The following is a 24308-nucleotide window of genomic DNA, read 5'->3' on the forward strand; positions in this document are numbered from 1 at the left end:
TTAATAACATTGCACTAGTCAACGTAAATATATCCTCGGAATGTTATGACACCCTGCTATCAAATCCCGCCAAATGATATCGGTCAATCCGAATGTGTATTGCATATGGTATGAGAAATTTTGATCATTCGATCGATTGATGTCTTATATTATAAATGATAGGGATCGATTTCTAATCATTCATTCATTTTGACCATAATAATTACCAATCTGACGTCAACCCAAATCTCTGAATATCGATATGATATTTGATCATCAATTTCCTGGTAGATACTGTAATCCGGAACTGCTGAGAGTACGGACTCATGTTGTGAGCAAATAGCACGAGCTTCCGTCAAATTGACGTTGGCATCACGACGCAACTCAATCCAATAGCATCCATCGGTTGAGCTGTTCCTCACACTGTCATCTGCGTTACCTAAATCAAGGTTTGGTCACGGGATTATCGGAAATTCATTCCCGGTGCACGATTTACCATAAATAAGCTGTGTTTTCAAACTAAAATAACAAGAGCAATTGAAGTTGCTTTATATCAGTGGTCGGGAACATGGCTCGCGAGCCATATATGGCTCTTTCGGATATAAGATAAGGCTCTTTGACATATTTCTAATTTTCTACTTAATTTTATCGATATTACAGCAACTATTCAGTAAATTTTCGTAACGGCCAGAATAATTATTCCTGTGGCAGCATAAACATGTCTGATGGGTCAAGACAGTGGCGTATCCAGGGTTAAGGGCTCGGAACCCTTTACAAAATAATGGCGTGCCATAGCAGCAGTCACAATCCAGTCGAATGACCTGCAACCAATGGTGGTCCAGACAGTTGTATCATTACAAATCATATATATATATAAGTGGAATGTGTTTCTTGACTTCAAGTGAGCCCCTGAAACTGGCGCAGCTTTCCATTCCATTGATACTCGCAACAAGCCGATAACGATACAAGCCGGTCGCAAATGACCGTAAAGTTGGCTCTGGTCAAATGGAAAGTATCACGTAACCCAAATGCAGTGAGCCGTTCAGTCTCGCTGTGTCCACACAATATAGGACACTATGTTTAAACAAAGACCTTGTTAAAAATTAATATTCGCTCCACAGGCAAATATGTTGTTCATTATTATTCATGGGGTCTCGGCATTCATGTTAATTTTCCACCAGGTCGGTATCTTCATTGATTAGTTCCGAGCTACCGATTAATAGCATGGTCCACTTTAGTTCTAGACTTTCGCCAACACATAGTAGAGCATTCTTGAATCGATCTCGGTCGGACTCGAAACCGCGACACCTTGTTTTTGCAGTGTTGAAATATACCGTGGAGCGCCACTCGCCACGCCATACGCCATTGACCCTAGATATTGGACGCATAACGTATAACACACGATGAGGTACGGAGGAACTGACAGTAGCCAGGAATATTTTCACGAATCAATAAATAGTAAGGAGCGTAATCCACGAGACTCACCACAAAGTGGCCCATAGTTGGTTTCTGTAAAAAGAATTGTATTTGTAGGGAGATATGACTCTCTCACGAGAAATGACCAATTTCACAATCCTAATTTTTCTTGAACGCTTGATGAAGAGTATTAACTAACATTGCAACACTTCTCACTTACTTGGCAATTCCTCGGCATCAGGCGTTTGAATTGTTGTCGGGGCGTGATTTACGCCAGTGTTGTTCGTTGCAGGCTTCCAGCAAAGTGACCCCGAAGCTGTTGTGCCTGGATACGTGGCCGGTTGCAAGCCAGTGAAAGTCAAATCACGCCACGCTGACGCCGAACTAATCGTTAGAAGAAGATCACTCGTACTAGACCTCAGGTGTCCATGGTAGGAACGCGCTGGGTATATATCTGTCCTCTGTAAAAAAAAAATACGATGTTTACCATACCCGATTTGACTAGTTGCAGATAAACTAGACTTGACTTGGAAACATGACATTTGCAATCAATCCGGCCAATCCTATTCCTGATTTCTATGTAGCAAGATGAATCCATGTCTATTAGGCGCTGACTGCGTTTCTGGTCATCCTTCACCCAGGACGAAAAGCGTAACTAGCGCACGGAAGGGTGGCAAATGATATTCCTGATCTCTCGATTTTAAATCAGCGATTCTTGAACCTTTTAAAAACCGCGGCCTTAATCCAAATCTCATAGTTATTGCTCTGTGTATAGTCCGAATTTCATATTGGAGAATTCTCTCATCAAAAGTCATAACCTTCCATATTATTAAACTATCTGTAAGGATTGCTAATATTCTGGTTTCATTGTGTGATATGACGATACGGTGGGCACGAAATATTCACTGTCATAAAGGGGGAGACTCTAAAAAAGTCATAGAATCAGTGGGCTAAACTAAATCTAAATATTTCAAAAATGGATGAACAGCAAATAAACTCTTCTGAAACCTGTGATGATCCATTTCTTACACCACGGTCAGAGTTTTTTTTTTAAATCTCTGAACACAGTACTGAGGCTTGCTGCAAAAATTGCAACCAAGGCTTCATCAAACTTGATCGAACATTTGTGGAGATGTTATCCCAATCTTACCTCCAATCTTAGCCAAATTTACTGGGGTCAGAAACTTTCCGCTACCTAATGTTCATCAAATGCAATCTATCAGTTTTCGAGCAAGTGAAAATGCAAATGCGAACCAAAATTTCTTAATTCGGTATTACCAGGAGCTTCTTTCCTTTTGCATTTATTTTAATTTTTCACTCCTTCGGCATCATCTTTATCGCTGACGCCTTACCAATAACATTTCATTTGCCTTACGCAGCTCTGAGTAGCCTATTCATTTGATTACATTTCATTGACTGTCCTGTAGCATATTCGCTGCTAGTCGCTCAAACTTTTGGTTGTTAATAGTCACTTGAAAAAAATTTATGTTTTGTAGTTTTCAGTACTCATGATTAGGAATGGTTCGAATACGTTCAAGTTGTTTTGAATTGAAGGGTATTTCACGTGTCATGAATGAAACATGAATAGCTTGAGATTTTTGCTAATTACGTCACTACGATTGCCAAAGAAAACGTCTTTGCCGAATCAGTTACATGTCTAACAGTTTTGTAATTGTAATTACAATTGTAATCATTACAAGTTTACCAGTAATTGTAATTGCAATGTAATTAAAACATTCAAGATAGTAATTGTAATTGTAAATATAATTGAAATTAATTACTGTAATTGATCCAACTCTGGTATATATGACATAGTGAGCGTGAAGTCAGCAATTCTTAAGAAACATAGTAGTATTTTCCTCCGCCAGGCGCATTTCTTCTTCGGGGCTGAGTATGCGAAGACGGGACTATTAAGCGACCGTCATTTCGACAACCGTACACATCGATATCTAAGGTTTTTGCGTTGTTTATTTGGGGCCAAGGTGTGCCTTCGCAAACAAAGGGCAGAAAAGGGTGCGACATGACAATAGAACCCAACTCAGAATTACATCGCAGTCAATAATCCTATAAGTGCCTACATGCATGCATAATTTGGATAAAATGTTGTACTCGATTTAGACCGCGGTATAAGTCTTAGGTAGGTTCCGGTTTCTTGTACCACGGCTGTATATTAGGGCGGTTCAAAAATAAAAAAATTTCCTTAATCTTGCGGGCTACATGATTAAATCGTCAGGTTACCTTGAAAAACGACGCACACCAAATTTGAATTCATTCCAACCAATATTCGCGGTTTACGTAGAGTTTGAAAATTTTGAATTTGCCCAGAAACGAAAAAATTTTTTTTTTTAAATTTTTCTGCTAACCCCATGAAATTGTTGGGCTGTCTTCAAAGACTATGCAAAACAAATTTTACTCAATTCCAAGCCGTAGAAGCGGAGTTATTCCAGTTTTTCGATGAAAATTCTTGGATTATCCACCAATCAAGGATAATCCCAGAATTATCAAAGAAAAACTGATATAACTCCACTTCTACTGCTTAGAATTGAGTCAAATTTGTTTTGCATAGTCTTTGAAGACAGCCCAACAATTTCATGGGGTTAGCAGAAAAATTTGAAAAAATTTTTTTTTTTGCGTTTCTGGGCAAATTCAAAATTTTCAAACTCTACGTAAACCGCGAATATTGGTTGGAATGAATTCAAATTTGGTGTGCGTCGTTTTTTAAGGTAACCTGACGATTTAATCATGTAGCCCGCAAGATTAAGGAAAAAATGTTATTTTTGAACCGCCCTACTGGATATTCACACTCGTATATCAGGGGTGGTATAAACGGGCGGGAAACATACTTCACTTTTCGCTAGTGGTTTATCTTTGTGGCATTGCCCTTTGCTCAGTCGCATGTTGCCCAAATCCTCTTGTTTTCATGTGTCCCGGCGCTGAAAGCGTCAGGCTTTAAATAGGCGTACATGTGTCTAATAGTATCGCATCCGTACCGTCGTTGCTTAGCCTTTACACTAGGGGCGGGAAAGTTCTCCGATCGGCGGGCTTGATATGAAAAAATGAAGCACTTAGCGGGTCGGAACAGAGTCGATATTATTCGCGTATTTACTCACCTATACAAGGAATGAACCGTATTTAATGTAATATGTATGTATACGCAAGGTTTTATATTTGGCTACAAATTGTCTGAAACCACTGTGAAGTTTATTTATTTCAAATGATTTGCAAAAGTATTTTTCAAGTTATTGCATAATAACTAAAAGCTTTTTGTGCTCACTCAACCGCGAAATAGAAGGGCTTATTAAAGTAGATATAAAATACTGTTTAAATGATCAATTTCAACATTTAAAAGGTTTTTCTCTTTGTTTTGTTGAACAAATTGTTCCCTTCTATCATCCCGGCTTTAGTACGTAGCTCAAGTTCGAAGTCATTACCTTTCACTCCAATAATAACAATATTTCAGGAGTCTCTCTCTTATTTCTGTTGAATACTTTGTGGCGCCGATAGCAGACGATATAAATAAACGTAATACCTTGATCATTTTCACACCCTATTTAACGTCCACATGTATCAAAATAACTTTATTAGTTACACGAGCTTTCGGAGCTTTGCTCCTTCATCAGGTGTTAAAGCGAAAGTGAAAGCAAAGTAACATATAGTGTAAAGGTGATGATATTTATGTCATTTGAACTTCCAGAAGTGTGAAAACATAGCATATTTATTTAAAATAAAGGTGATTTTTCCAAAAAATTTATATTGGTGACCTCAATGAAAATTAAACTGAATCATATAACAAAGCGGGTGACATGAAATTTCAAATTCCACATGGTAATGACCAAAATCTAAACAAAATCATCAACCATCTGTAACAACGTCAAAATCTGAGCCCACGATGATTGAATAAATATTTTCGTTTCCATTTTACAAGACAAAAATCAGTTTCTCACCATTCACAAAAACTTAGTTTTGAGTTTTGACGACCATTGCCACAAGTGATCAATGACCAATGACCATGGCTCTCTCTAACCAATTAGAAGAATATTTTTGGTCAAAATTCATAAACATAAGTGTGCTAAGTGGTGGTTAACGGAAGCAGCCCAATGTAAAGGAACAGCACAAATGACTCGGTCAGTTTGGAAAACTGATATTTAGCTACCGGCCAACCAGTGACAACGATTGCCATAAGGAAAATCTCGATAATTGTTCATGTGTCACAACAACATGAATCAGACAGAACAGAACAGATAGTTAAATCGATTTTTTAAATTTGTATCGGATCACTTACAAATTTCATGCCAACCCAAAACGACAGGTACGAAAAATTTTGTCTGGCATGTTCGATGATTCGGAAGTATGTGTCGTCGTCGGGGATTACTCCCAGGACGGAGCCATACTTGCGACAAGCTGCCTCTCCAGCGGCGATTGTGACACTGGTTCCGTTCAATTCTACCCAGAAGCAGCCTCCATTGGCATCGTATTTGCAGTCGTCTGATAATATTGAGATTGTGTTAGGCCAGTTCCCAACCTTTTTATGGTCGCGACTTCAAATTTTTATCTGATAATGTTCCGCGACCCACTTCTTAATTTGGCGGGCACGTTACTAAAAAAGGTCAGCACTTACGCACGAAGCTACTCATGGCCTAGGTGGAAAGCGGGCGACACTTTGCGCTGTAGTATAGCAATTCTGAAATTACGAACTATTTCCTCGCCGTCTAGCAAGGCTATAGCAACGTATATACGTCTTTTGGAATGATTTCCACCTCTATCCAATGAGGTATATGTGATGACCTTTATTTCACAGAGTAACCAAGGCTTTTATTAACTGAAAACGAGCACTATACGCAACACAGCTAGGCCAGCAACTATAAGGTACCAAGAAATGACAAATTAGGAGCGAGACAATATATAGAGGAAAAGACAGGTATAGCCTAATCAAGTAATAATCGGTTTAACTAAATATAAAGGACGAGACAATCGCGCACAAGAATTCACCACAATCTCCCCGCCCGAAAGGAAATCGTACAATACGTACAAGGAATTGGCAATTGGCTCAATATCGAAAACGATCGGGGGCTTTACGGATTCTGGTAGACCGGCGTAAAGGCGGACTATCATTATCTTCAGCCGTCTGCGGGCTGTCTTGGTCCAATACGACTTCTGGAGCAGCAGGTGAGTTGCGCTGATCACAAGGATCGGTGTCGTCAAGTTCAACATGTTCCGCAGCGGCTCTTGACTCGACGTCATCTCGGTTCTTCGGATAGGGCGCTAAATCTTTCACCGAAACTCTCGATTCCGTACCATTGCGATAACGGACAGAGGCATACTTCGAATTTGCATCCAGCAAATCCACGGGCTCACACAAGGGTTCATCCTTGCTTCTGACGTGCTTGCGTAGCAGAACAGTATCACTTTGAAGCAACCAATCTGGTAAAGATTGCCCGAACGTGGACTTACGAGGGAATGCGAAAAACCTTTCGTGCGGAGTAACATTAGTTGCAGTGCACAGCAATGAACGCACAGAATGAAGAGCATCGGGAAGTACCATTTCCCAGTCATCTTCGCGCATATTCTGAGAGGCCAGCTGAAGCTTGACAGTTCTCCATATCGTTTGGTTCACTCTTTCGCACTGTGAGTTTCCCGTCGGGTGATAAGGCGTTGAATGACTGCTCGCAATCCCCCTTTTCGCAAGGAAGGTCTTCACCTCTCTGGAAAGAAACGACATCCCCCGGTCACTATGGATATAGTTAGGAGCGCCGACAAGTGAGAACAACTGAGACAATCGATTGATCACCGTTCTCGAAGACATATCCCTACACGGGTAGGCAAACGGAAAACGACTGAACTCGCCAATGATTATCAAAAGATACTTATTTCTGCCAGCAACGGGGCCTTTGAAATCCACACTCAGTCGCTTCATTGGTTTCGTAGCTTTAATCAACGAGCACTCCTCCGCCGGCCGAAAATAACGAGGCTTGATTCTGGCACACTCCATGCACGATCGGCATTCGGCTTTAACGTCATCAATCGAAAAGGGCAGATTTTTAGCCCTGACGAAATGCATAAGCCTCCGAACTCTCGGGTGTCCTAAATTAACATGTGCCTCCCGCAATGCTGAAATAGAATGAACAGAAAATATCCTTGATATAGCATCAGCAGCAAAATTCTGTATTCCAGGACGATGTTCAATTTCATAATCGAATGCACTAAGTTCAAGTTTCCACAGTAGAAGCTTTGTGTTTTTAATTTTACTCTTATGACATTTCTTGAAAATGAAGGACAGAGCCTTTTGGTCAGTAACCAACTTGAACCTTTTACCGTGAAGCAGATATCCCCATCTGCGTAAACCTTCTATGATAGCTGCAGCTTCCTTCTCAACGGCCGGATAGTTCTGTTCCGTCTTATTGAGCGTTCTAGACGCGAACGCGACCGGCCTACCTTTCTGGCTCAAAACAGCAGCGACAGCACAGTTTGATGCGTCGCACTCCACAACAAACGGAGAATCATCACATATGTATCCAAGACTGGCTTCCAGCAAACCATCTTTGAGCTTCTGAAAAGCGTTCGACGCCTCCTGCCCCAGTGGATACCCTCTATTTTCTGTTAGAGGTTTCAACTTTTCTGAAAAATTGACAATCCATTTAGAGTAATACGCAAACATACCAATGCATCGCTTCATTTCTGCAGCATTTCCAGGTGGTTTCATTTCCATGAGTGGTCGCAGATTTTCAGGATCGGGTCTGATATCACCGTGGGATACGCAGTGGCCGAGAAGTCTGAGATTTTTCACTGAAAAAACGGATTTTTCTAGGTTCAGTGTTAAATTACTCAATTTTGCAGCTTCCATGAAGGCCTTCAGACGTCTGTCGTGTTCCTCCTGTGATCGCCCAATGACCGTGATGTCATCAAGATATGCCACCGTACCTTCCAGCTTATTGCGATCGATGAACGCGTCAATGAAACGCTGGAAAGCTGAAACACCATTAGTCACACCAAATGGAGCTCTACGAAACTGATACAGCCGCCCATTCGCCTCAAACGCTGTTGGCGGCTTGTCGTCATCCGACAAGGGAATTTGGTGGTAGGCGAACTTTAAATCAACGGAGCTATAAACGCTACCTTTCGCTTCTCGTTGACGACCTTGTCAATTTTCGGCAGAGGATATGCGTCCAGATATGTATAACGGTTTATCGTTTGTGAATAGTCAATAACCATCCGTCTTTTATGTCTGTCGCCTTTGGTTACGACAACTTGCGCCCTCCAGGGCGAGGAAGACCTTTCTATTATCCCTTCCCCCAACATTCTCTCAATCTCGGAATTGATGAAAGATTTATCCTTGCGGGAATAATACCTCGATTTTGTTGCTATGGGTTTGCTATCCGAATCAAGAAATCGGAACAGTCTCGGAATCTCGTAGGTTTTTGCAGCGGCGAGGTTGCACTGTCCGACATAGAGTGTATCACGAGGTCCATTAAATTTAAATATCACCTCTTTATGCTGTTCTAGAAACTCGTGTCCCAAGATAACATCGGCGCATTGATTAGAAACGACACCAACATGAACGTTACGGTAGACGCTTCCGGAAATGTTTATGGACACCGCTACGGAGCCACGCATTTTGGTTACTGCATCTTTTAACGAGCTCGGAATCCTAGCCAGAAGCGATGCCACACGTCGGCGGTCCGAATCCTTAATAGGTTCGTCGGAATAAAGCGAATCGCAGTATTTCTTGAAATGCCCGATCTTCCCACATCCAAAGCATTCAGCATCCTTCGCGGGACAGAGACTCTTGCGAAAAACATGACGAGTGCCACAATAACAGCATTTCTTTTGGTATTTACGAGTCTTCGAGGTTGAAGCAGCAATGGCAGGCGGATCTGGTTTGGTATCGAGTGCGTAGTCATTAGCGCTATCCGCACATACAGATACCTTGGCGACCGATGCCAACGGCTGCTGGTAGTTTTCAGAGAACTTCTGTGCTTTTTCAAGAGAATCAGCCACTTGGATGACCTTCTGCAGTGTGAGGTCCTCATACTCTAGCAACCTTTGTCGTACACTTGTAGAGCGCAATCCGGTGATCATTGCATTCATCACGGACTCCTCCTTGTACTGTGCTACCGAAATGTCCTTGAATTCGCATTGCTTAGCCAGAGTATGGAGACTCTGAACGTACTCAGATATGGTCTCCGATGGCTGCCGATTCCTTGTGGCTAACTCATGGCGCGCATAGACAAGATTCTTCTTTTTCATGTACAAGCCCTCAAGAAGTTTCATCGCATCCGTAAAGGTCGATTCTTCCTCAACCAGCGAAAAAGATTCAGCCGACAAGTACCCTGCCATTATACTGAACCTATCGATCTCTGGGTCACCATCTCTTCTAGCAGCATCGACGGACGTGAGATACGCCTTTATCATGCGCATCCAGTGCTTGAACTCCTGACCAGCATCATCATCCCTCGGCATAGCCTTTAACACAGGAACGCGAATGAGCGTCTGGTTCGACGCCATAGTAGATCTTTTCAGTTAATAAAATTGTGATGACCTTTATTTCACTGAGTAACCAAGGCTTTTATTAACTGAAAACGAGCACTATACGCAACACAGCTAGGCCAGCAACTATAAGGTACCAAGAAATGACAAATTAGGAGCGAGACAATATATAGAGGAAAAGACAGGTAATCAAGTAATAATCGGTTTAACTAAATATAAAGGACGAGACAATCGCGCACAAGAATTCACCACAGTATAGTCAAGTGATTACGTGAAATCCTGCGTCACGCAAACGCAGAGTAAGCTATTACACCGCACCGAGCGGGTGTGCACTGTGGATGTATTATGTTAATACATGGCTCTACCGGCTCACTCGTAGTTTTCCGTCCCGTCCTATTGACTTCTATGCACCCGGCCCTTAATCTTCACAGTGGTAGCCAGGTACCAGTTTTATACGTCCGGACTGGGTGGCAGACCGAGTACGGTTCCACAGAGACGGGAAACCACTACAAACGTTTCCACCAAACGGTACAGACGACGTTTCCCTCAATGCACAGATCGCGTTTGTATGGAACGATAATATATCGTCTCCGATCCGGCCATTGTCACCTAAAGGGCATTTATTCAAAATAGTCTGCATCGACACGCCATTGCGTGACCTCTTGCCCGAGAATGTGGACCACTTTCTCCTCGCATGCCCAAAATATGATTGGTACCGAGAATATTTGATTGATTTCTGCTTGAACTCGAAAGTTGAGTTCACCACAGATAGCCTTCTCGTACGGCCAGAACTTCTATCGCCTCTCTTTGAGTTCGTCCTGGCCAGCGACGTGTTGATTTAAACAATTCGTTTTAGGTAAACGATTTGAGACATGTAATATGAAATTTTTAGTCGTGGCGCCTCAGACCGATAAGGTGATAAGTGCCACAATGTCCCATTTTCACAATTAATAATAATAATAATAATACGGTTAGTATTAGGCGCTTTGAAGTAATGCTTGAACCGATATGATACTTTGTTTGTGGCGTTCAAATTACTGAAAGTTGGTTTCTTTTCTGTTTTGAAAATGCACTAAATATTTCCGCAATGTATCTCCGATCCCATCCAGCATTCTCATGATAGACGTTGGTATTTAATTTTCGTCTCCACGACCCCGAGAAAATAGATCAACGACCCCTACATTTGAAACCCATGTGTTAGGCTTACCATACGTCCTCTGTAAAGACGATTTGTATATAGTTTCACCAACATATTTGGCAAGACGTTTTATTCATTTCCAAAAATGTGTTGTAGTCATTAAACATGTTGAATTGCTGGTTTAAAAGGTTACAACAAATAACATTACCAGTCCTACCAGAGGGATTGTTATTGCATACATTGTTCGACGTTCTCTGTAACATCTAGGCCAGTGGTTCCCAACCTTTTTCGACTCACCGCCCCCTTTTCAAACTATACACCGATCATCGCCCCCCAAATATTGGGAACCGAAAAATGGGCATACAGACTGCAATCACTGGTGAGTTGACTAACAAAAGAGGTGATTTCTCCGACTTGATTCAAAAAGGATCGTAACAGCACTTCGTCAGCCCCCCAGCCCCAATACTTTGGTCTTGACCCCCTCCACAGGAAGATAAAGCAAACTTCTGAGCCCCTCAGGCCAAACTCCCCCGATACCTCTTTACCGCTACTTCTCAGCACAAATTGTTGGAGTCTTTAGTTAGTGGGCTTAATTCGCAGGAAGCGCGAAAAATTTCGATCGTTCATGATTTAATCGGTCAATATGACCGGGAATTGCATATATATATTGCTGTCAATTTTTTATCCTCTCTTTGCTCATGTATTCAGATTTACTGCTAAAGCTGAGTGAGGTGTCTTGGAAAATGTATGGCTAGTAAATAATCATTGAACAATAATGAACATATATTCGGTTGGACCCGTGGGTATAATGACTTCGTTACGTAATGACATTTCGTGGCCTGTCTGCTATGTCAAAAGACATTCAAATCGCCCATACGTACTAAACTAAAAGACGCACACGATTTCAAATTGGTATTTCTGCACTGCCAATTAATTTTCTCTGCGAGGTTCTGATTGCCAGGACAGGAACATTTGGCGCCAGCCATTTAGGCGCCTATGGAAAATTAAATATATATGTATATCGTATATATATATCGAAGTCGGTCAGCATAAAGGCAGTCCTTTTCTGCCAAGGTCTTTTCGTTCTGTCACACTTTTCGGAGTCGCATGTTATATGGCCTGAAACTTCATATGTCTTGGTGTGTCATGGTGTGACAATGGCTGACGCCGAGATGCCCATTTCTATAACTCATGCGTATTATTTCTTGGAGGAAGGGTATCCAATAAGCAAGAAACATGTGACCACGAAATGGCGCGCAGCGCGATTTTTTTTTAAAAAGTTGGCTAAATTTCCAAAATATTACTCTATAATTATTTTTAATTCACGAAAAAATCCCAATTGGGGGTTTGGGTGTGGCAGTTACGGTCATGGACGCCAATATAGCCATTTCAACGCACGATCGCCCCCCTATCGCCCCCTTCGTCCGTTTACGCCCCCCTATCGCCCCCTTTGCTATTTTCGCCCCCCTGGACCGACAAATCGCCCCTTGGGGGGCGATATCGCCCACGTTGGGAACCACTGATCTAGGCCTTTGTACATGCGCGGATCAGTCGCAATATTTCTAGTGCAAGTTGTAATCGTACCAGGGTTGTAACCAAGTCACAAGGCTTCGCGTCACATGTCAATCTCAATTTTATAGTTTTGACTCGAGTCAAGTCGAGTCATTTTCAATTCAATTCAATTCAATTCACCACCGAGTCAAGTCCGAGTCCAAGTCAGTGAGTTGACGGTCGAGTCCGAGTCATTGTATTATGACTCGAGTCCGATTCCAAGTCATTGTCTTGACTGCTCAATTTCCATTTAACGTCTTGTTAAACCTACTTTTAATAACTATGTTTGGTGATATCGAATGGTTCGCATTTATACTATAGTGATTTTCCTCACTTTTAGCAGTTTTTAGTCGCATTTTCAAGTACCAGTACGAATAGACGAAATCCTAATAGTGTTGTTACTTTACTACTCTTCTAAATTACAATGAAATGTCGGTCTTAGCCGTCTGATTCTCGAGTCATACGCAATGACTCGAGTCCAAGTCGAGTCAATACACAGATTGACTCGAGTCGAGTCGAGTCATTTCCGTATTTTGAAAAAATGACCCGAGTCAAGACGAGTCATCAGAAAATGGTGACTCGAGTTGGACTAGTAGAGAATTGGAAAGAACATTGTATATCATTGTGATACAATTGTTGATATACAATGTTTTTTCAGATTCTCTACTAGTTGCTGACGATTACCCCTGACGAGTGCCAGCCGAAAATATTCGGGTTTATTTCAATATGAGTATACTATTCAATTGTATAATGAATTTGGCTAAACGTGCAGGGTAATTTTCTATGTCTGTTATATAAATAAGTCAAAATGGGCCCTTATTAATTTTCGATTAAAAGAATGGTTTTTAGTGATAGATTATACCTGTATAGTTTGAGTCAAATTATGTCAAATGAACAATCACGATATTTCGGTGACCTATTACACAAATGTTTGAAAAACCTGAATTTTTATGCGAGTGCATGCATGATATCCAAAGATATCTTTTTATCTGTTACAATCTGCGTATCCCTCGAATGGAAAGTCATTTGTCTTGTTGAAAACTTAAATGGCACTTACCAAATATTGGTCCGTAGTGAAGTACGGGAACGATACCTGAAATACGTTGCTTAATTATCACGTAATATTGACATACGTTTACTACTAATATACGGCCAACAATCATATATCAGACACCTCACATATGAAAGGTGCCGGGCATGGTTTTCAAGTTCACATCCTTCATATATGTTTTAGAAAATTTAATGTATTAGATTGAGGTTTTTATCCTTACGCTTTTAAATTTAGTTGGCCAGCATTATTGCTTTTAAATTTTGTTAGTATTATTTAATTTGATGGAAGCTTATCATAGTAATGGACATGGGCCCTACAAATTATGGGACCGGGTGCTCGATAACTATGGACTCGGACTTGCATAGGCTGTGAATTGAAAATGACTCGGCTTGACTCGAGTCAAAACTATAAAAGTGGGATTGATTAATTGTGACTCAGAGCCTTTTCACTTAATTACAATCCTGCTGGCTTGTAGGATATGCATGCTAATAATAATCCAAAGATACTGTATTTACCCCTAAACATGTCTCCTAAAACAAGTAATCTGTAGCTATGTTACTTTTATACTGTACAAAAATAGAGAATGATCTATAAAGAACTCTCAGCGGTCCTCGGTTATTCAAACAATCTGAACTTGATGACCTGTTCCGCTATAAATTTGAATATTTTCACAACATAAATTTATTGCTTCCGTATAATTGGGCATTCAACCAAGTCGAATGAGGAGTATTGAGACATCAAATTTGTCATTGAAAGTCTTTTCTACAATACGCATGTGTGGTGTGGCGTGTGGCACATCTATATTGATTCGAAAGTAGTCAATTTTCTTCTGGCCGAACAAGGTGTTTTATGTTCGTGTGACTGCAGGTCAAAAATCCCACACAGGAGCAAGAAACACTCGTCAGAATGAACCGATATTCGAATTGGAACAGTCAATGTAATCATTGAGCCTTTGATACCCAGAGATAGAATTGTACTTCCTTCTCTACATATTAAATAAGGGATGATGGAGCAGTTTGCCAAGCGCTATAATGAGAGGAATTGCTTACTGCAGACAATTCTGAGGACTCCTAAATGAGAAGAATGGTATCTTTGATGGACCTCAGATTTGAATGTGTGTGAATTGTTCTCATTTCACATAAACAGAAATCAGCTTACGGCATGGATTCCTTTAAAGATATATAGAAAGAATTGCTTGGTAAATTACAGAGCCCCAAACTACAACTAGTTGCTTCAATCTTGTTTTTTTGCATATATAAAACTTGGAACAAATATTAGCAATGAACATCAACGTTTACTTCCTTTTCAGTGATCCTGGTATATTTAGCGACCATGTTGTCGATTAGAGTGAGGAGCGAGTGGAAAGGATCCGCCAAGACACAAAAACAGCATAAGAATAATATCAGGGCAGATGCGATGATCATATGATGGAAGACTATTGCTGGAACATCTTGAGAGCAGGGTTGTAAACAAGTCGCTGTGCTCCAAGTCGAAGAAAATCTCACTTTTATAGTTTTGACTCGAGTCGAGTCATTTCCGTATTTTGAGAAAATGACTCGATTCAAGTCGAGTCATCAAAAAATAATGACTCGAGTCATGACTCGACTAGACTATTCAAGTCAAAAGTTGAATCACTCATGCAATGTCCTGAGACAAATAACGTGGACGAGTCATGCACAATGAATCGAACACAGATCGATTCTATACACAGATAGCCTCATGTCCAGTCAAGTCATTTCCATTTTTAAGAAAATGAGACACCCGAGGAAGACTATCAACATATATGACTTGAATCAAGTCATTGGCTTGATTCATATGATTCGGACCAATCCTGCACAATTATATACGTGACTCAAGTTGATTAAAGTCGAGTCCCACAACATTTCGACTCGATTCATTACAACAATGATAGGCACCAGCCGCTAGACTACCGAAGCGATTAGCTGCCAAGTCCGTTTCGTATATACTTGTACGTACCAGTTGGTGTTGTGAATTCGTTCGTTGGGGCAGACATTGTGGAAACGTCGTTCGCCATTGTCGCATGTTCCGTGTTACCGCTTCGATGTGACTGCACCGTGGATTGTGTTGGAACTCCTATACGGAATGCATGATATTTCATTGCGATTTGTGATATATTTCTTCCTAGAGACATGCCACGATGAATGAACAAATTTCAGTAACACTTATGTACGGGGACATTATAGCAAAGCATCGTCTCCATACGCCTCACGCAGCCCAAAACAACACTATAGTTCAGACATGAACTTACGGGCCGGGTACATTTTTCGTGACAGTGTCATATTGGCGAATTTGTTCAATTGCAGCTCACAATGAGCAATATAACTATGTCATTACTTGGGACGCCACAGTTGTAGATTCATGACTGAATGATGGCTCGAAATTGAAGTTCACTACGCAGGATTCGTCGTTTGCAAAGGTTTTGTGTATTGAAAACTGATATAATGTTATACAATATCAAGCCATGTAGTCGCACTCCACATTGGCTCAACACCTTACAATTGAATATTCGTAATTTTGCTCCCCTTAATAATTCGTTCTTTAAAAAACGAGTACGGCTAGTTTGCCATGATATCTGGTGTCAGAAGTAACAAAGATATTTGACTTCAAGAAATCGCACAAGGATACATTTAAAATAGTATATTGACCCAAAGTGATCTCCTCGCTTTGATTATTTGAAATATCATGCTTGTGACCAATGTTCCCTCTAATTTTTGACGAGTCTGCGCACACTCCCCTACTCACTGCGCAGACCCTTGGACAACAGTGCGTAACGACTAAAAAGAAGGTCATCACTTCGGATTTGTTGTGCGCAACTTAGATTTTCTGTGCGCAGAGGCCGTGTCAGCACTGCGCATTTGCGCACGTGCGCAGCTTAGAGGGAACATTGCTTGTGACTAGGGTTGCATTTGAAACAAAGGCTATTTAAAACACTTTGTTAAAACATGTTTTTTTTTAAGTTGTAAAATCATGCCATAATTGAGTAAATACTTTCCAAAAAACATTTTGTATGAGCCTACGGACAATTATCACCCGATATAGCCGAGATATTCGATATGGGATGGTTGGAACACTGAAAAGTGTCGGTTCAACATCAATAGTTCGTAGATATTTCGTCAAAGGAGCTATATTTACCCTATATTTTCAATTGTAAATGTCAATTCACTATGACGTCACAATTGAATATTCGTGACGTCATGGCTTTTGAAAAAAACAAAAAAACAAAAAACCACGTTTTAAGCAAGGGCCTTGTGTTAAACATATTTGTTTTATTTTATTTTTTTAAATGCAAACCCTACCTGTGACGCAATATTTGGTGATACGATTGCTGATATAAAATATTTTCTTTCCAACTCCCTACTTCTTGCTGACAATTACCCCTGACGAGTTTCAGCCGAAAATATTCGGGTTTCCGCGAACACAAAAGGTTGAGAACCTTTGACCTACAGTATATAGAGATGAACGGTGGCACAACACTGTGGTTACGGTTACCAGTTCACCGCTCTGAAGTGTAGGATAGACCGAGGACAAATGTAACTAGGGGCAAATCTAACAATCGACCTCGCCGCTAGTAGGGTGGATATATCGCCTTGATATTTTGAGATATCTTTCCTAACATACCTGGAGTTATGTTGAGCTACGACGCGAAACCCTGGAATAATTTTAAAAAGAACTAAATTTTGGACCATTGAGTTAATATTTTCTGGTCTGGAATAACTTGTTCAGACGGATAGTACCTCAAGTGGTTACAACATAATATATGTAGCTGGAACAATGTTACGATAGTCTACCGTGATGATAGGAAATCTAGGACTTGCATCGCCGGGAAGGTACCATACTAAGACGCTAATCATGGTCGAACGTGTCAGGGGCAATCGTAACACTCTGTTACTTTTGCCCCAATAAAATATCGTTTTAATGCTGAATATATCTGTTCATATTTTGGTATAACCATTTATCTACTGAAGACCAATGTAGCAACAGCCATAAGTTCAATACCAGAACAGATACTACCTTGCCATACCGATTCTAAGATTATCATTTGTCGGAAAGGCCATACAAAAGTAGTGATGTGAATCTTAGAGTTCGGTTATTTCCGCGATTCTACCACCCTTTCTCATGTTGATCGATTTTAGGTGTGTCGACCTTCAATTGTCACTTAAGAGCTTGCCCATGACCGAATCCTCATCCCCTATCTTTGAGCATGGCCCACTTACATTTTGTCATTTGTGTGAACAATTTATTTTAATTTTGTACAGAACTGAAGAATGCCATTAGCTTTGACGCCGCACAATGTTGTGTCCTCGTTTTTCTACACTATCCCTGGTCCATTCAACCACGATATTTTAGCCAGGTGGGATTCGCATCTTTGCAGGTGACCGAATGCCCAACCCATTATGCACGCTGAAAAACAGCACCTTGGTAAAAGAGGCCGAATGTGTGTAGGGAGAGGATCGAATGAATGTGCCTGGAAGCGTTCAAAGTTCTTCTCTCTTTAGCTTAATGCAATAATACAATTGGTGCTCACGTTTTCCTGGTTCATTTGGTTTGTTTTTAAATATAAATAACGCTGTTATAATTGCCCCGCATGAGTGGTACAATTGCCCCTGGGTATACGGGGCGATTGTAACATTTGAGCGGCGATTTTCGCGACACAAATGTCCATGATTTATTATCGATTGAGTTCCATTTTAGTTTTTATACTAACTATCGAGTTGTTGGCTTCTTTATATAAAACTTTGGAAACGAAATTTCCACGAGAAAAACACGTAATGTTAGAAAATCCAAAAAATGTTACAATTGTCCCCGGTCTCCCCTATGTGTCGCTAATTTTATCGCGTGTTCTTTTAAAAAAACTCGTTTAGCACAAGTAGTGTAGCGTACAATATAATGCTTTCACAGAGTTTTGTGGGATACCGGTACACAAGAACTTCATGTTACAGTAAAAGGCAATTGTCTATGTCTATTGTCAGATGTTCGACAGATGTTGAGTGAATTCAAATAATCAAATAGTTTCTTCTCGACATCCGGCATATCACTTTAGTAAACTTAAAGCCCAGTAAAACATAGTGACTTAACCTAAAAGAATTATTTGCAACTGCCCCAATTAGGGTTGCATTTAACACAAACAGTGTTTTAAGAGACTTTGTTTAAAACATGTTTTAAACAGTGTTTTAAAATAAGGCCTTTTTCAAAAAAGAGAAATTGTTTTTTTTTTAAGCTGTAAAATTATGCGATAATTGTCTCAATACTTTCCAAAACACATGTTGTATGAGTCTACGGACGATCACCACTCGATGTAGCCGACGTATATCCATATGGAATGGTTGGAACCCTCCAAATAGTCTGTTCAACAGCAATAGTACATTTCGTCAAATGAGCTATTTGTCTCTATATTTTCAATGGTCAATGTTAATCCACTATGGCGTCACAATTGAATAATTGTGACGTCATGGCTTTGAAAAAACATGAAATAACATGTTTTAAATAAGGGAATTATTTTAAACATGTTTGTTTTAAATTGATTTTTGTTTGAAATGCAACCCTGGCCAAAATCGTTAATTTCCTTGCACGTGCCTTCACTATCAAACATGGAGCATCCTAAATTACACTATCAAGTCGTTACCATACAAAAGCTTACCCATTTTTATTGGAGAGGTCATTTTAAGGGTTGAATAGAGGGGTTTCAGGTTGCGATAAATGAAGACTCGGAATTAACCAGAAGTGGGGAATGAAGAACAAAAGGTTGGGAACCACCATCCTAGAGTGTCTGCATCCCAGTTTACCGACTTACATCAGTCGATGTGTGTGTGAGCCTATACTTCCCATAATGCGCTGTACAACTGCACTCTATCTGATCAACTCTTAGTACTGCTGTAGGGCATAAATAGTCGAATAAGGGGCCATTGTCCAGTTCAGTAATCAAATGCTAGGCTGACCCGAAACACTTCAGCGTCTCCGACTTCCGAGCTTACACCGGTCGTCAGTTTATAGTTGCGTTAGAAGCAAATGCGGTAATGTGTTGAATACCGTCTAAACATTTCCCCAAATGTATGATTGTAATGGAAATCATACGGATTATTTTCATGTGTATTATTAGAATCGACAATCGTGCTACTTGGTAATTGACAAATTCTATTTATATATTAATTCAGATTAAATTGATTCATACTTACTGACAGCGTACCACAAAATTGAAAACCCTCGTTCGGTTACTGAACCGTCGCTTGTGAAATTTACTTTCAACATATTGTTCCTAGTTTGGAAGCCTCTGAATGAAGAACCGCAAAACCTCTGAAATAAATTGGAATTACTGAAAACTTGATCATCGCTGAAAGACAGTTTCTCACAGCGTAGCCATCGAACGAGAGCGAATCATATGCGCAGACTCCTTCTACTCCTTCTAAGCGGAAATTTCCTTGCGACTCAACCATGATTACCTGTATGATTGAAAAATAAAATTGTTTAGCAAAGAAATTTAATTAATACTTTGTAACCATGCCGAGTTGCTGAATAATTAGACATTGAATTTCAATTGAAATTATAACGCAAAGGATTTGCCGGCATATCAATGGTTCTCAATCGTTTTCCTGTCAGAGCCACGTTCGTGACGTCAAGCTTCATGGAACCCCATGAGATTGAAGGTAGCATGGGCAATTCATTTAAAAACAATCCTTGTAACGTGATCTCTGGAATTTTAATGTCAATGGAACATTCACGCATCTCAAGGAAAGAAAGACTTGGCGCTGTAGCAAAATTCAGCGTAGGCCACCAGTTAGCCTACTTCTTGCATGTACCATAATTTCAAGAAACGTAATGTGATTATACTCCGCAAACGCTATACCGCGACTCCAAACTAAGAGAATTCAACCCACCCTTCGTGTGAGTCCCTCTTGAGAACCACTTTTTCAGATTGTTACAATCTTTAGTTCAATGGCTAACAATGGTCAAGATTCGTCTTACTTTCGATATATCAATGTCGCTATTGCTACAGGGAGAAGCGAGTGGCGCTTACCTCACTGCAACGGTACGTTGCATTGAAAAGCCCAGACGTGAAGTGAGTCGAGCTAATAATCGGCAATAAAGACCACGACGTTCGGGACGCATTGACGTGAGAATGATTGAAGGATGATTGCAAGAAGGATTGAGAGACGTGCACAAGGCCTAAAAGGCGGTAACTACCACGGCACAGTGCGCATGTGTTGTACATGCATACATGCGTATATACATACATACATACAAGTAGTCAAGTACATGGTTTGCTTGTACTTGTACAGCCTTACCTAATTATTGTGGATAACACAATAAGGGAACAGTTTCCGATTTCAAGCTTTGACTTACCATGCCTTCCGGGACTATGATTTTCCACGAATAACACGCGTTGTTATGGTAGAATCCTGGATAATTGGGTGACTGGATGTAGCCCGAGGTTTTGTTGTCAATGTTTGTAGAAATACATGATTCTAAGAGTAGCAGCATGTTATTGCAGCTCACCAAAAAAGGGACTTAAACAAATAATTACGTTTTCAGTACACAGTGTTTAACAGATGTATCGATAAAATCTTATATATTACTTTAGACTACTAGCATATAATATTACCTGAGCATCAACAACAGCCTTGAATAGAACAAATCCATTGAAGCACCATTATCACAAAATACAGCCAAAAAGATTAAACTGAGTATAGCGCACAAATCAGTGTATCTTCTTCTCTATCAGGAATGCCAGGTTTGACCTTCAAAACGCCTCACAACAGCGTGATACCAATTGCCAAATGAGAGCTAATAAATATCGGATATAGCGTAGGTCGGCGATTTCATTTTTAGCCCTAACCCCCCTGCCTCGGCTCTGCGGATGACGTATTACTATTAGACCTCTGATGACATCCGATTTCCTGCACCGATGATACCCTAGATCCCTAGATGAGCGTGTTATCACGAATCATATAAGGGTGAGTTTTTTGACCTCTAGAGAACCCATGAAACCACTGATTTTGAGCCCCAAACCCTTGCCCCCTGCACTCGCCACCGCAGACGACGCGTTACTATTCGACCACTGATCACATCCGATTCCCTGCAGCGAGCGTGTTATCACGAATCATATATAAGACGGGTGAGTTTTTGTTACCTCTGAGACTCAGGGAGCCGCCGGGGTTCGTTTAAATCCAGGCTAAGAGCCACTGACATAGAGAAATGACAGGATTGCGCTAGCATTACATTGACGAGTAACAGGTCGTAACGCAACGGCGTGCTCCGAATTACTTAAATTGCAAATGAGCTGATAACCTAAGACAGAATTGGCATTTCAAAGGGATGGGATTTTCCTTTTTAACCTCAAACTCTGCGTAGGCACCGCACACGTGTGCCATCATGGTATTCACATTCCCGATGAAGGACATATACAAAGAAGTGAATGAAAAATAACGAGGACAGTATTGTATTGAGAAGACCGCCGAATAAAGATCAAGACCGTCGTTTCGGCATCTTCGCAATGATTTGCCGATTGTATCTATGTGAACCGATAAGTAAAAAACGATATAGCAATGTCACCACCGATATTTCCATTATATTATTTGCGTACTACTTGGTTTGCACGGACCGATTTTGCGTTGGCGTTCTCGCTTCTGTGAATAACTTTAACCACCTATATTAGTCCATGTTACTGAGTTTTGTTACCTTCTCGGAATTTGTCTCAAACTTTTTACTAATGATCGGGTGGTTATATAATGATAAATATGAACAATGATCAATGAATATGTTCGACGTTCTCTGTCTAATTCAGGGGTGGCCAACCTTTTCAGCCAAAGGGCCACATTTGATTGACGAACTATTGCGCGGGCCACTAGCCCCGCCAAGCGCGAAAATTTTTCGAAGTTCATAGGTCAATAATATTGTCACTTGGTTGGGCCAGGTTTCATAGTAGGGATGGTGTGAACCTCTGAAAGGTTCGGGTTCGTGTGAACGCGAACCTTTTTGAAAGGTTCTGTGTGAACACGAACGTGAACCTCGTGACGTCATATTGCTAATTCCAACCCTATCTTTCAATGAAGTGATAGCCCATATTAATGTACACGATACCTAGCGAAGACTCGGGCCACATATAATGTCACATTGCTGAAGTACATATTGGCGTTTTAAACGTCGCTAAATGTATTAACCGCGGTTATCAAGGCATATAATAATCTCATAAAATCAATACATTCCGTCGCTTTGCCAACAATTTCGACGAGGACTTACCAGAGAATATAAGCTTACGCCTTAACGGTCTTTGCCAGACCGGACAATGTGTTCGGAGTCTGAGTATTGCTACATTGATATTGAGCAGAGTGTAAAACGGGTTTCTATACTCGCTACCGATAACATAAACAACAAGTTATACAGCAGTAGACAGCACCTTAACCGTACGGATTTGGTTTTAATGATACGGTAAAGATATGAAGTCAATATTGACCCCGTACGCCCGCTCGATTTTTTACATCTGAAAACGATATCAATGTCATTGATTGGTTGAATAAGCATCATTCGCTGACTACGTATATCGCTCATGACGTTGTGTGATTGCAGGTCAAGCTCACAGCAGAGAGTCACTAAATATTCACAAGCGGAAAACTGGATATTTCGAGAAATTTTTTGTAACAAAAAAGCAAGTAAAACTTTTAATGTTGTCAAGGTGCATGCTCATTTATAGTGTTGATTTTGTATGCTGCCAGCGCCATGCATAGAGTGACCCGCAGTTGAAATGCAATAAATTTTAACCAAAGATCTTATAATGAAGTGCAAATTACAATTTACCAAAAAGGTTCACAGTGCAGAACCTACCAAGGTTCTGTTGTGAACGCGAACCTCTAAATTTTCGAGGTTCACACACAGAACGCGAACGTGAACCTCACGTTCACACCATCCCTATTTCATAGTCGACGGTCTTTCTGCATTGAGCGCAAACGCAAGGTCGCATATGTTGAACGACACTTCGTCTCGTAATCGCGAATATAGTTCGACTCAATCTGATACATTAGGCGTTCTTTCATTTTCAGAAAGTGGTAACAATATTAAAAACACGAAATCGAGTGCAAAACATGTTGCGCGAAGCCTGTAGAAAATTTTTACTTTTGATAAATATATCGCAAATTATTCTGTGTTATTGTAGTGTACGATAGTACGAAGATCTACCCAAATGTGACTGGCTCATGAATCTGCCAATGCGTCGGAACTGATATTTTAGTCATCACATCTCAAATGTTGCGGCCAGAATAATCAAATTTTTGATTGGCCTTGCAGGTTCACAATCTGAGCACTCCATTTTTGATAATATTACTAATTTCGGAAATTACCTCGCGGGCCACTCAAAACCTTCCCGCGGGCCAGATGTGGCCCGCGGGCCACGGGTTGGCCGGCCCTACTCTAATTGGTAGCAATTCAAAACTTTATGTCTCGACCTTTGATAGATATGTTTATTATAGTTAAAATATTTTTATCTATACTCAGCATATCTAAACAGGACGGGACAAATCGTCCTCGTGTGCGTATGTTTGACAACCCTGGGGAGCATTTCATAACAACAACCGCGCTACGGAATCAACATTTACCAATTAGAGACAAGCGGGCAGTCGCGATTACAAAACCTTCAATAACAATGTCTTCCAGTGAAATTGACTTACCGCAAACGTAGGA

General features: G+C 40.6%; 1 protein-coding gene across 5 annotated transcripts in view; it reads right to left on the bottom strand.

Annotated features, from left to right (window-relative positions):
• LOC145459351 (uncharacterized) overlaps window positions 1-24308 on the bottom strand; it is a 183053-nt gene that overhangs the window by 134670 nt on the left and 24075 nt on the right. For 3 of the 5 annotated variants that reach the window (XM_080338001.1, XM_080337999.1, XM_080337997.1), the window contains exons 10-18: window positions 20979-21100; window positions 19988-20077; window positions 19814-19931; window positions 15597-15713; window positions 13626-13661; window positions 5678-5880; window positions 1616-1856; window positions 1465-1488; window positions 207-418 (exon numbers count right to left, since the gene is read on the bottom strand). In XM_080338001.1, the coding sequence (XP_080194127.1) occupies window positions 207-418; window positions 1465-1488; window positions 1616-1856; window positions 5678-5880; window positions 13626-13661; window positions 15597-15713; window positions 19814-19931; window positions 19988-20077; window positions 20979-21100 (1163 nt within the window). The remainder of the gene's footprint in view (window positions 1-206; window positions 419-1464; window positions 1489-1615; window positions 1857-5677; window positions 5881-13625; window positions 13662-15596; window positions 15714-19813; window positions 19932-19987; window positions 20078-20978; window positions 21101-24308) is intronic. The other 2 variants (XM_080338002.1, XM_080338000.1) reach the window with 2 other exon arrangements.

This window comes from Botryllus schlosseri, chromosome 16 (genome assembly GCF_051294905.1).
Source record: "Botryllus schlosseri isolate E-star chromosome 16, Bs_hap1, whole genome shotgun sequence".
Taxonomy (NCBI): Eukaryota; Metazoa; Chordata; class Ascidiacea; order Stolidobranchia; family Styelidae; genus Botryllus; species Botryllus schlosseri.